At 37.0% G+C, this 13379-nt stretch overlaps 1 protein-coding gene across 3 annotated transcripts in view; it reads right to left on the reverse strand.

Annotated features, from left to right (window-relative positions):
- lrba (LPS-responsive vesicle trafficking, beach and anchor containing) overlaps window positions 1–13379 on the reverse strand; it is a 297666-nt gene that overhangs the window by 169183 nt on the left and 115104 nt on the right. For all 3 annotated transcript variants that reach the window (XM_066718460.1, XM_066718457.1, XM_066718458.1), the window contains exon 34: window positions 1990–2054. In XM_066718460.1, coding sequence (XP_066574557.1) covers window positions 1990–2054 — 65 coding nt within the window. The remainder of the gene's footprint in view (window positions 1–1989; window positions 2055–13379) is intronic.

Raw genomic sequence — 13379 nt, forward strand, 5'->3', positions numbered from 1 at the left:
ATAAAACATTCCTGTATCACTCAGTTTATTATACTTAACTTTTGTTTGGATTGCCCTAAAACTTTCTAGCCATTATTTGTTTTCTTGTAATATTTTAAATCTATTATAAATCTATTATAACAATGGTTTTCACTCAAGGCTAATCCTTGTACAGTATGTGTTTGGAGCTATTTAAAAACAAATGTTTGGTAGAACTCTCTCCAGACACTCTTATATATTGATGTCCTGGTCTTCCCTTACAGATTACAGGATCTGATATAGTGCTGTGTTCCCCTCAGACAGTGCAATTTCCATTTTTGCCCTATAATGACAGACCTACATTTCTATTTGTCAGTTTATAGAAATACTTACAAATTCTCAAATTATCTTCCATAATTATTAACTTCTCATACGAAATGTTCCTTTTAATTTTCCTCAATGAACTCATAAATGTATATATAAACTTTAAGTTTAATTTGACAAAACTAGCCTTCATACATTCCATGATCTTAAGCTTAAATATGATTTTACAGGGGCTTTAATTTTATTTTCTTATTTTTTCTTTTAATAATCTATGATGTTATGATGTTTCCTGGGTAGCTGAGGTACCTGTGCAGCCACTTAACAAATGTTGAGATGTTGGTGACAAAACTAAGGGGTTGACTTGAGCTATTTACATCTTCATTTTGAAATTTTCATACAAACATTTGGCTATTATCGATGTTTAAGGGTGGTTAAATGAGTACAAAATAATTGTAGAAAGTGTTGCTAGATCACTCTGATTTGCTATATAACTTGTGAAAGGCACAGTAAAGAAATGTTTTATTTAAATATGTTAATTTCTTCAGAAAGCAAAACTAGATTATGTAATTTTTTTTTTTTTTTAAGAAAATCACTTAATACAAACCATTTGGAGACAACAAATAAAAACAAACTACCGTAAAAATAGTCAACTTTAGAAAAACCACTTACACTTCAGCAACACTAATTGATTTGTTAATGATATGCATCTGACAGGAGAAGACCTTAGCTACTCCTCTACATGTGTGCAAAATCACAGTGTTATCTGTACTAATAAAAGATTAATCAAGGGCCAAATCCAGAACAGCAAATTTCCACCCGAGGTCGAGACAGGTCAGGACCGTGCAAAGTGAAACAATAACATGCAAGGTCTCTGCACTGTAACCCAACACTCTTGTTTCTCTTTGCTGGCGCAAGGGAGCAGGGCTGGTAGCAGCCAAAGCCCCATACTCCCAGCCACTGCTCCTGCAAGATCACTCCATCATTAACATTTTACTACCCTCCTTTACTGAGCCCACTTTGCTCTTTTTCTCTTCCCAGGGACCAGGATCTTGTAACACAAAACGTAGCAAATCACAATATTAAAGAAGTGCGTTCCAATCATATATCTGCGGATATCAGAGGAATATGTTAAATTCAGATATCTAAGGTTAAATCTGTACATATCCTCTTTCAAGATGTAGTTTAAGGTATATAATGCTTACTTTTTTGTCCACGTTTTTCTGTTATTTGATCATCATTAAAGAATTTACAGCAAATCACAAAACAAGATAACGATCTAAAAGTAGATATAAAAACAAAATCAAGATAAAAATTGCATGACCATACATGTTTGTTTCTGCATTCATAAAAATGTATACATAATTTATGGCTTTAGCATCAGGGAATCACAAAATTGCGTGTGTATGTCTATATATATGATTCCCTGATGCTAAAGCCAAGACCTAAAGATTTTGTGAATGTCACAGGGAGTCAAGGATCACGGCCCTGTCACCTGCTCTATCATTCTGCCTGAGTCCCCAGGGAACACACAGGTATTGATGAAGACTTGAACTCTGGGAATGGAGTCCCAGATCATCTTTCCAAAAATCATTGATTTTTATTCAATATGGGCACAAACTTTCAAGGCCTTGGGCAATTTATAGATTCAGAGCGAACAGAATAATGAAAAGGTGCCTAAAGAAGGTCAAAAACCCAAATTATAATTACCTCCCCTCATTGACGAGTTCAATAAAGGCCAGGCCAGCGTTCTTCTGGATAGAGTTCTGCCACTCCTGCAAAATATAAATTGCACAAAGGCAGATTAAACAAATTGCCAGTTTCCCGAACAAAGGAGGCTCCCTTCCAAATGTATTTTTGATAAGAGAATGGTCTGCTAAATGATGTATAATGGTGGATCGAAACCATTGTATGCATAGAGAACAGTATCTGAGAGAGAGTTAATTAGTGTTTCAATATAATATTGGCACTGACATCTTTTACAACTGAGTAGATTTTAACTTTGAACATTCAATTTTAAATACAATTCAGAACTTTTCCAGTCAGAACAACTGAAATATTAGATTTTATTCATAATCACATATAATCAACTCAATGTAACCCTTTATGAGAAAATGTGGTGGAGCAGTGGATGATAACAATGGAAACAGCTCTGCAACTGCAAGTTCAGACTTTCTGCAATCAATTGCTTCTGGTCAATTGCACCCATTCCATGCAATAGTCTAGATATAACTGAATATAATTATGTTCTTTAAACATTACATTTGTCTTCCATCCATAAAGGAGTGAACCCAGACAAACTACAGTGGCTTTCACCCCCCTGAAATTATTATAATCCTTTGTTTTAACTATTGTGGTGACACATCTGTAACACACATTTTAACAAAAAAACAGAGTGTTAAAGACATATTAAATTATTAGATTACTGAATATCAAAAGCGGTTGACATGTGAAATGTGTCATTTAGGTTTAAAATTGTCATGTTATGAAGGCGTAGACCCATTTAATCTTACCTATATTGAGGCAATCACTAGATGGACTAGTACTAGAATAAATTAAATCTATCACTATCACACATCCTTTATTGCTAGCAAGATCATATTATCTTTCTGGCTCTTTAAATGTGTTGTCTTTTCACCGAGAGCAGGATGGGTCCTGCTGCCTGGAGGTCGAACAGCAAAAGACACCAGCTGTGGCCTGTAGTCCCAAGTGATAGAGCAAAAATGTCAACACACCCCCAGTGTACTTGGCTGAGGGACCCAGACACGCCATTGTGAGGAGATTCTGGTCAGTGGCCAGGCACTTGCAACCAGCCCCAAAACAGATCTGTGAAGATGTGTTTGTGTACCTATAGCAAAGCTGAGCCAGTACAGTGCTACAGTAGCAAGCACCACTGCTTAGCAACCATGATTTCAAAACAGTATTATAGAAAATGATGATTATATTTGATTTGTCATTATTATTTAAAGGCTTTCATTTAAAAAGCGTGTCCTTAAAGATATTTTACTGAGCAACTAACAGAATCAAACAAACTGAGTCAATGACCCCATAACTAATTAAATCAATATCATAGCCTCATCTGTTACATCTCACATTTTTTTCCTCAAATTGTGAAGGAATTAAATTAAATTCCATTCTGTCAAAGGATACTGCCCATTATGTTAAAATTATCATTTGAAAAGAGAATGTATTTCTGTTTGAACTGAAATAAATTAAATGATGTCCTATCCTGCATCGAGACCATTTCTGTAATTTCCCACCGATGGAAATTGTGAACTAGGACTCGTGGATCATTTTGAAAACTGATCCCATGTTAAAAAGTACAGAAACAAACATTGCAATTAGCTATCCGCCAGCAGAGTAAAATCATGTCCAGGAGTGCACTACAGTTCAGAGGTTCTCTATTGCAAGTGTTAGCTTTTTAAGTGGTGAAAATAGAAGTTGCCAGAACCAAAAGAGAAAAATGCATTTATCATGATATAACTCAGCATTTCTGCTGTTCACAGACCATCACTGAAAAAGGTGTTAGTCTAAACAATTTAATAAACCACATCTGAGAGAAGCCTAAAGTGAGTTTTAATAGTTGTGAAAAAGGAGCTTAATGGTCATCGTCTTTCATGATCGGTTCAATATTTCATCACTTTATACACAGCCATCAGTAGAATAATAAAACAATGTGATACACAGAACGTATGAAGTTCTAACCTCTCTTTGTCCCAAGGGGCTGGAGGAAAATACATTAAAAACCTCAAGCGCACAGCTAATGCAACAATATAGCCTCAACAAATAATTCAGTATTCTGAACAGACAATGCTGTAAAGAGGAATCAGCACAGCCAATAATTCCATACCTATAATAAGTAATATGTAAATGCCGATAATTTCCTCCAGGTTTATAATAAGTTATAGAATTATGGCAGGTGGCTTATTTCACACAGGCTCAAATATGTAGCATAGATTTGAGGAAAACAAAGGAAAACAAAGAAAAACAAAACATGGATAATAAAATTAAAATAAACAAGACAAAAAACTTTTGTTAACATCTCAAGTGGCAAGAGAGGTTCCATTTCCAGAAGTTGCATGTTTGGGAAATTGAACTGATGCGTTTAACTCTTCACTTGTCATTGCTTTAGCTGAACGGAAGCTCATGTTTATACATTAAGCAGGGATATGATAAACAAAAAGTGCCTTCGGAAGTACGAGAAAAGGGACATTTGCATTGACAACAGGAGACGGATCTGGGCTAAAGTCACTCTCTCTGCAATTGTGTTTAACTAGTCAAGATGTGTCCTTGCACAAACGTGAGCACCCAGACCAGAAACCATAGCAAGCTTCTAATTTATTAAATAGGTTTTAAACAGTTTACAGTTTAATATTGTCTAGTGTCTTGTGAATTTGTCTGCTTATTTAAAAGCAATAAACTCAACAAAAATCTATAGTAAGAAATATACTGTGCATGTATTCAAGTGTACATGTAATCTATATAGGGTGACAGAATACCAGGAATAGTACACGAGGGGAGGTACTACAGCAGGGGTTCCCAACCCTGGACCTGCAGGAACCCCTACACTGCTTATTTTTGCTCCAAAGTTCTGAGTGCTCAATTACATAATTAGACCCTTAATTTAACTAATAATTTGCTTACATTTGACTTTTTACATTGTGTAACTGATAAAAGGTTGGTGCTTAATAAGATAAATTCCTTATACAATCTTATGCTTAAAAGCTCTACTGTTTAAAATAATTAATAGGAAAATATAAGTTAAATTAAGGGTTCAATGTGTCAGACCTGTCACACCGAGAAAAGCACACACACCTGCACTAGATCAAGCCCCGCCATAAAAGCTGGTCACCAACAACACTTGCAGCAAAGTACCTGAGGGGAAATGCAAGGAGGGGGCATAGGAGAGCTAAGAGTAAAAGAGAGGAGAGATGAGAAATAACTGATCTGAAAACAAGGAATACAACATTTCTGGCTGACGAACTCCCATGGAAAACGTCTACGGACCAAACACCAACAACGACCATGAATAATCCTCTAAAACGATTTAGCCACACAGCAAGCCAGAGCCACAACCCGATACCAGCACAACCCACACCGTCCTAGAATATATGTATATGTCTATCATATATCTATATGTCGATATCTATATAATAGATATTGATATACATATACAAATATTAATATACATGTATATATCAATATGTAACCCGAGTAAAACAAAAGTCTAAGAAAATGTAAGTAGATCAACGGATACTGGAAGAAAAATGGGATGGAGTGCATTTGAAAGAAACAGCACACTGCTGTAAGGAAATCTTGCCTCAGGAAAAAAATATTTGATCAATGCATACTACCAGTGCTCACTTATGAATGTAAAACCTGGTCACTTAATGAAAAAAGTATACAGAAACTGCAGATGACATAAAGGAGCATAGAAATATGTATGCATGGAATAAAAAGAAGAAACCAAAATATGTGACATAATTGATACAGTGAAAATGTTAAAATGGCAATGGGCTAGACACACTGCAAGATCAACAGATCAAAAATGGACAAAGGAAGTTACTGAATGAGATATACCCAAGAGATAAAAAAAGACCTACAAGACAACCACATAGAAGATGAAGAAGTGAAAACGAGAAACTGTAGATCGAAAGTGGAAACATCTTGGAGAGGACTTCATCCAGCAATGGATTAATAGGCTAATTTGATCCCCTGCTAATAATAATAAAACATGGTGCACACTGGTGGCATTCAAGGCTTGAAGAGTCAAGTTGTGTTCAAGGCATTTGAGTTTCACAGTTGGCGATAAAAAGTTGCTATGCTCTACGAAGCTACAGTGAGGGAAAAAAGTATTTGATCCCCTGCTGATTTTGTACGTTTGCCCACTGACAAAGAAATGATCAGTCTATAATTTTAATGGTAGGTGTATTTTAACAGTGAGAGACAGAATAACAACAAAAAAATCCAGAAAAAAGCATTTCAAAAAAGTTATAAATTGATATGCATGTTAATGAGAGAAATAAGTATTTGATCCCCTATCAATCAGCAAGATTTCTGGCTCCCAGGTGTCTTTTATACAGGTAACGAGCTGAGATTAGGAGCACTCTCTTAAAGGGATCTCAGCTCGTTACCTGTATAAAAGACACCTGTCCACAGAAGCAATCAATCAATCAGATTCCAAATGCTCCACCATGGCCAAGACCAGGCCAAGAGCTGTCCAAGGATGTCAGGGACAAGATTGTAGACCTATACAAGGCTGGAATGGGCTACAAGACCATCGCCAAGCAGCTTGGTGAGAAGGTGACAACACTTGGTGTGATTATTCGCAAATGGAAGAAACACAAAATAACTGTCAGTCTCCCTCGATCTGGGGCTCCATGCAAGATCTCACCTCGTGGAGTTACAATGTTCATGAGAACGGTGAGGAATCAGCCCAGAACTACACGGGAGGATCTTGTTAATGATCTCAAGGCAGCTGGGACCATAGTCACCAAGAAAACAATTGGTAACACACTACGCCGTGAAGGACTGAAATCCTGCAGCACCCGCAAGGTCTCCCTGCTTAAGAAAGCACATGTACAGGCCCGTCTGAAGTTTGCCAATGAACATCTGAATGATTCAGAGGAGAACTGGGTGAAAGTGTTGTGGTCAGATGAGACCAAAATCGAGCTCTTGGGTATCAACTCAACTCGCCGTGTTTGGAGGAGGAGGAATGACCCCAAGAACACCATCCCCACCGTCAAACATGGAGGTGGAAACATTATGCTTTGGGGGTGACAGGACAACTGCACCGCATCAAAGGGACGATGGACGGGGCCATGTACTGTCAAATCTTGGGTGAGAACCTCCTTCCCTCAGCCAGGGCATTGAAAATGGGTCATGGATGGGTATTCCAGCATGACAATAACCCAAAACACACAGCCAAGGCAACAAAGGAGTGGCTCAAGAAGAAGCATATTAAGGTCCTGGAGTGGCCTAGCCAGTCTCCAGACCTTAATCCCATAGAAAATCTGTGGAGGGAGCTGAAGGTTCGAGTTGCCAAACGTCAGCCTCGAAACCTTAATGACTTGGAGAGGATCTGCAAAGAGGAGTGGGACAAAATCCCTCCTGAGATGTGTGCAAACCTGGTGGCCAACTACAAGAAACGTCTGACCTCTGTGATTGCCAACAAGGGTTTTGCCACCAAGTACTAAGTCGAAGGGGTCAAATACTTATTTCCCTCATTAACATGCAAATCGATTTATAACTTTTTTGAAATGCGTTTTTCTGGATTTTTTTGTTGTTATTCTGTCTCTCACCGTTAAAACACACCTACCATTAATATTATAGACTGATCATTTCTTTGTCAGTGGGCAAACATACAAAATCAGCAGGGGATCAAATACTTTTTCCCCCTCACTGTATATACACACTCACAAGCACTTGTTAGATCATTTGTACTAGGATGTATGGTTAATGCATTTTGCACTGATTGTTTATAGTGCATTTGCAGTATTTTGAATGTGTTTCTTGTAAAAACGGTAACCCTGGGAAAGGGTGTCTCCTAATAAATAAATAATAAATACATACACACATATGCACCTGCTTCAAGGTTTCCTGATGTGGTTCAAAAAGAATAGCACAGAAAACATGGCCTACTCAGAGCCCTCAAGAGACTGCAGTGAGCAACTTATCATGCTGAAGAAAATCTGCTGCAGGATGAATGGCACTGTATTCATATGGCCATCTAGCAAAAGGTCTACAGTCATTATGTTTGCCATATGCCCTTTTAAATAAACTGTAAACAGCTTTATTATGCATTTTTCTGTGGTCTCAACACTTCTGGTAATGAACTGCATACTTGTACAAAAATGTTTATTAACTGAATTGAAATGACCAGTGTCTAAGCTTATCAACTTAGCATTAAAACCCCTCCTTCTTGGATGTACTTCATGTTCAGTTTAGCTTTATTAACTTTGATCATGTTTACACCAAAATCAATGTGTAGGCTCAACAAGAATAGAACAAGTTCCCCAAGTTTCAACTGGGGAAGGAAAAGGTTTCTCATGGCCAATTAAACTGACCCTTTCATTGAATACAAGGCCTGACTGATGAGCCTGGGGATATGTCACTTGAACTGCTTGTCCAGCCTTGACTCTACACAAACAACCCAGGAAGTGGGGCCATAATCAAGGCCTCTCCTGAACTGAACCAAATAGTGGATGTTTAACTCTCCAGAGAATGGAAGGAAATACCATATTTAACAAAGCAATTATGATAGCCATTGATCTATCCTATCTTAAAATTAGATCTCAGTACTCACCCCTCCTCTACCAAAAGTTACAGGGTTCTACCAGTTATCACTGCATGACAGACTAATTTAGAATGAAGGATGCATTTAATGTATATATATACATACATACATACATACATACATACATACATACATACATACATACATACATACATACATATATATATATGTATGTATATATATGATAAACTTAGACACTGGTCATTTCAATTCAGTTAATAAACATTTTTGTACAAGTATGCAGTTCATTACCAGAAGTGTTGAGACCACAGAAAAATACATAATAAAGCTGTTTACAATTTATTTAAAAGGACATAGGGCAAGCATTGACCTTAATGACTGTAGACATTTTTATTTTATTCTATAAACTACTGACAACATTTCTCCCAAATTCCAAATAAAAATATGAATGGAATGGAATGGCTGCCATACATGTAGAGATGCTGATTTAAGAAACAATTGCAGATGTCTTTTAATATTTTCAAGAGCTGTATAGTGTTGCAAAAAAAATACTAGTCAGTGATAATTCTAGTAATTACAGAAAATATTTGTTCAAAAATAAGATTCTCCATGAATAATTGCTACAGTCCACTGATTATAAAATCAGTTGTCAACTCACTGACTTGTATCACATATGTGATACATTTTAAGAAATAGTATAAGAAAAACAATAAAAACATGCAATAACAAAATGAGGTTAATGAAAAGACGACAAAACGGATAACATGCCACAGGTTAACAACCAGTCCAGTCAAACCCTAAGAGAGATCAGGATAAATGAGGAGGAGGTACTAAAGGGACTAGCAGAAGTAAAAACAAACCAATCACCTGGGCCAGATGGTATATTTCCAACAGTACTTAAAGAAATGAGGGAAATTATTTATAGGCCGCTAACTCAAATATTCCAAATGACACTTAGAACAGGGGATGTGCCAACTGACTGGAAGACAGCAAATGTCATACCAATCCACAAGAAAGAGGACAAAACTGAGCCAGGAAATTACAGACCAATCAGTCTCACCTGCATCACTTGTAAAATGTTGGAAAAAATTATTAGACAGAAAATAGAGGAGCATCTTAATAGAACCCCAATTCCCAAAAAGTTGGGACAGTATGGGAAATGCAAAAAATAAAAATAGTCATTTGAAAATTCAGTTCATTGTGTACTATATTGAAAACACATTATTAACACATTATTTGATGTTTTACTTTGTGAATTTAATTTATTTTTGAAAATATACACTCATTTCAAATCTGATGACTGCAACACACTCCAAAAGTTGGGACAGTCGACTGTTTACCACTATGTAACATCACCTTTCTTTTAAGTAACACTTATTAAGCGTTTGGGCACTGAAGACACCAGTTGGTTAAGTTTAGCAAGCGGGATTTTCCCCCATTCAGCTGTTATGCATTTCTTCAGCTGCGCAACTGTACGGGGCCTTCGTTGCTATATTATGCGCTTCATAATGCAGCACACATTCTCAGTCAGAGACAGGTCAGGACTGCAGGCAGGCCATGCTAGCACCCGCACTCTCTGCTTATGCTACCATGCGCTTGTAATCCAGGCAGAATGTGGTTTGGCGTTGTCCTGCTGGAAAATGCAGGGACGTCCCTGGAAAAGATGACATCTGGATGGCAGCATATGTTGCTCCATAATGTGTACATATCTTTCTGCATTAATGGTGCCCTCACAGATGAGCAAGTTACCCATGCCATGGGCACTGACACACCCCCATACCATGACAGACGCTGGCTTTTGGATCTGACGCTGATAACAGCATGGATGGTGCTCTCTCTTTGGCCCGGAGAACACGATGGCTGTTTTGTCCAAAACCTATTTGAAATGTTGACTTGTCGGACCACAAAACACGATTCCACTGTGCTACTGTCCATCTCAGATGAGACCGAGTCCAGAGCAGTCGGCAGCGCTTCTGGACAGTGTTGATGTATGACTTCTGCTTTGCATAGTAAAGCCTTAACTTGCATCTGTGGATGCAGTGATTTGTTTGTTTGATTGTTTTCCTCCTTGCTGATTGTTTTCCTCCTTGCTCCCTTTCCCGTAGCCCTAGCCTGTAACCCTACATCTTGACAGCACTTAGCTTTCACCGTCCAGGATGTAGGAAGTCTCTTACTGTACTTGTGAAAATTGTAAATTGGAATCTGTAAAATGTATTTTGAATTGCTATGTTTTAGCTAAGTTGAACTTGTAATGATTGATGCCTTGTACTTCTCTGTATTTTTGCACTTATGTTGTAAGTCGCCCCTGGATAAGCGCGTCTGCCAATAAATAAAAATAATAATAATAATAATAATAATAGTGGCGAATGGTGTTGACTGACAAAGGTTTACCAAAGTATTCCTGAGCCCATGTCAGGATATCCATTACAGACTCATGAAGGTTTTTAAGACAGTGACGTCTGAGGGATCGGAGATCACGCACATTCAGAAGTGGTTTTCGGCCTTGCCCTTTACGCACCGAGATTTGACCGGATTCCTTGAATCTTTTAATTATATTGTGCACTGTAGAAGGTGAAATGCCCAAAATCCTACCAATTTGTCTTTGTGGAATGTTGTTCTCAAAGTGTTGGATTATTCGCAGATGCATCTGTTGGCAGATTGACGAGCCTCGACCCATCCTTGCTCTTGAAGGACTAGGCCTTTTTTGGAGGCTCCTTATATACCGTGATTACACGATTGCCTCACCTGTTTCACATCACCTTCTTATTTCAACTTGACACATCGCTATTAGTCCTAAATTGCCCCTGTCGCAACTTTTTTCGAATGTGTTGCATGCATCAATTTCAAAATAAACGTTTACCTTCAAAGAACTATGCAGTTGATCAGGTAAAACATCAAATACCTTAACATTTTTTGTTTAAATAAAAGTCAAAGTACATTTACAAATCACTCCTCTTTGTTTTTATTAGCATTTTCCATACTGTCCAAACTTTTTCGGAATTGGGGTTGTAAAAACCATATTCTTGGAGATAGTCAACATGGGTTTAGACGAGGCAGATCATGTCTTACTAATTTATTAGAATTTTTCGAACACGCAACTGCAGCTGTAGATCATGTGAAAGCATATGATATGATATACTTAGATTTTCAAAAAGCTTTTGATAAGGTTCCACACCAAAGACTGATCCTCAAATTGGAAGCTGTAGGCATATGGGAGGAATAGAATTAGATGAAGTAACACATGAGAAAGACCTAGAAGTCTACGTGGACTCCTCACTTTCTCCATCCAAGCAATGTGGGGAAGCAAAAAAAAAGGCAAACCGAATGTTAGGGTATATTGTCACAAGTGTAGAATTGAGAACAAGGGCAGTGATGTTCAGACTGTACAATGCGCTAGTTAGAGCTCATCTGGATACTGTGTACAGTTCTGGGCTCCACACTTCAAGAAAGATATCGCTGCTCTAGAGGTTCAGAGGAGAGCAACCAGACTTATTCCAGGTCTGAAGGGAATGTCCTACTGAGAGACTGAGGAACTGAACCTTTTCACCCTGGAACAGAGGAGACTACGTGGGGACTTGATTCAATCTTGAAAATGAATCTGAAAATCAATCTTTAAAAGTTGAATCTGAAAATTTGACATTTAAAAATAGACTGGATAGGATCCTTGAATCACTTAGTTATTAATGGACACCAAACGAGCACGATGGGTCAAATGGCCTCCTCTCATTTTGTAAACTTTCTTATGTTCTTAAAATAATTCACCTTTACCACTTACACATTTTTAGAAACATAAAAATAGATCTCATAACTTGAAAATGAGAAAATCAACCATTACAAATATTTAAGATCCTTAATGGATCGTTAGGATTATTCTTTGCAAACAGAATGTAAGGTAATGCTTTTATACATCTTAGCCATCACAAAAAGAAACAAACCACCAGTTCCTTACCTTGGGTGCAACATCACAAAGGATCCTCATCTAAGCCTTGTGATAATTCACCTTCCTAAATACGGGGATTGTGAGTTAAATAAATAAAAAAAAAACTGCTGTAAAGTACTGAATAGGCCTGCAGAAAAAAAGAAATGCCTGACTACTGAAGGTGCATATGGTGTTATTGATGTCACAAAGAATAAAAACTTATGAAATTATGGAAAAAGAGTATCTGTCATCTCGGAAGCAGAACTGTCTATGTCAAGCCCAACATTGTCATTTATAGATCTCAAAATATAATTTAAGATAAAAAATATATATAACGTGTGCAAACATTTCTCAATTGCACTACTAGAAGAGGGACACATTTAATCTGAAACTGAGTTCTTTTCTATTGACAAATAGGACTAAGTTGTTTGAAATTATATGCGTTTTTAACCAAGATCAATTTAAAAATAGTTTCAACAATCTCACAACTTTCTGATGGTATAATTATATGTTGTACAGATTAAATGTTTTTTCCATAATTGATTATCATTAAATTGATATGTAATTTATATATAAGGGATGAGTGATTGAAAGCAGAAATCCCTTAAAAAGCTCTTCTGATGACAAGATACATATGTGTTCCTGATAATTTATTTACACATACTATACCACTGAATAAAACATGTTAACAAAATCATGATTAAATTAATGTTAACCATAAATGTCATTATGTTACGCAATGTGCTAATACATGTAATAGAATGACTAATTGTGATCATTAAAGTAACACAACAGGATGGATGAATAATCATTAGGTGGCTTAAGGGGGAGCTATATATCAGCCTCTTGGGGCTGGAGGATTGAAACACAGTTTTAAAAATAATGTAAAACATTGGGGTCATAATAATAAAACATGGTGCACAC

This window comes from Amia ocellicauda, chromosome 12 (assembly GCF_036373705.1).
Source record: "Amia ocellicauda isolate fAmiCal2 chromosome 12, fAmiCal2.hap1, whole genome shotgun sequence".
NCBI lineage: Eukaryota > Metazoa > Chordata > Actinopteri > Amiiformes > Amiidae > Amia > Amia ocellicauda.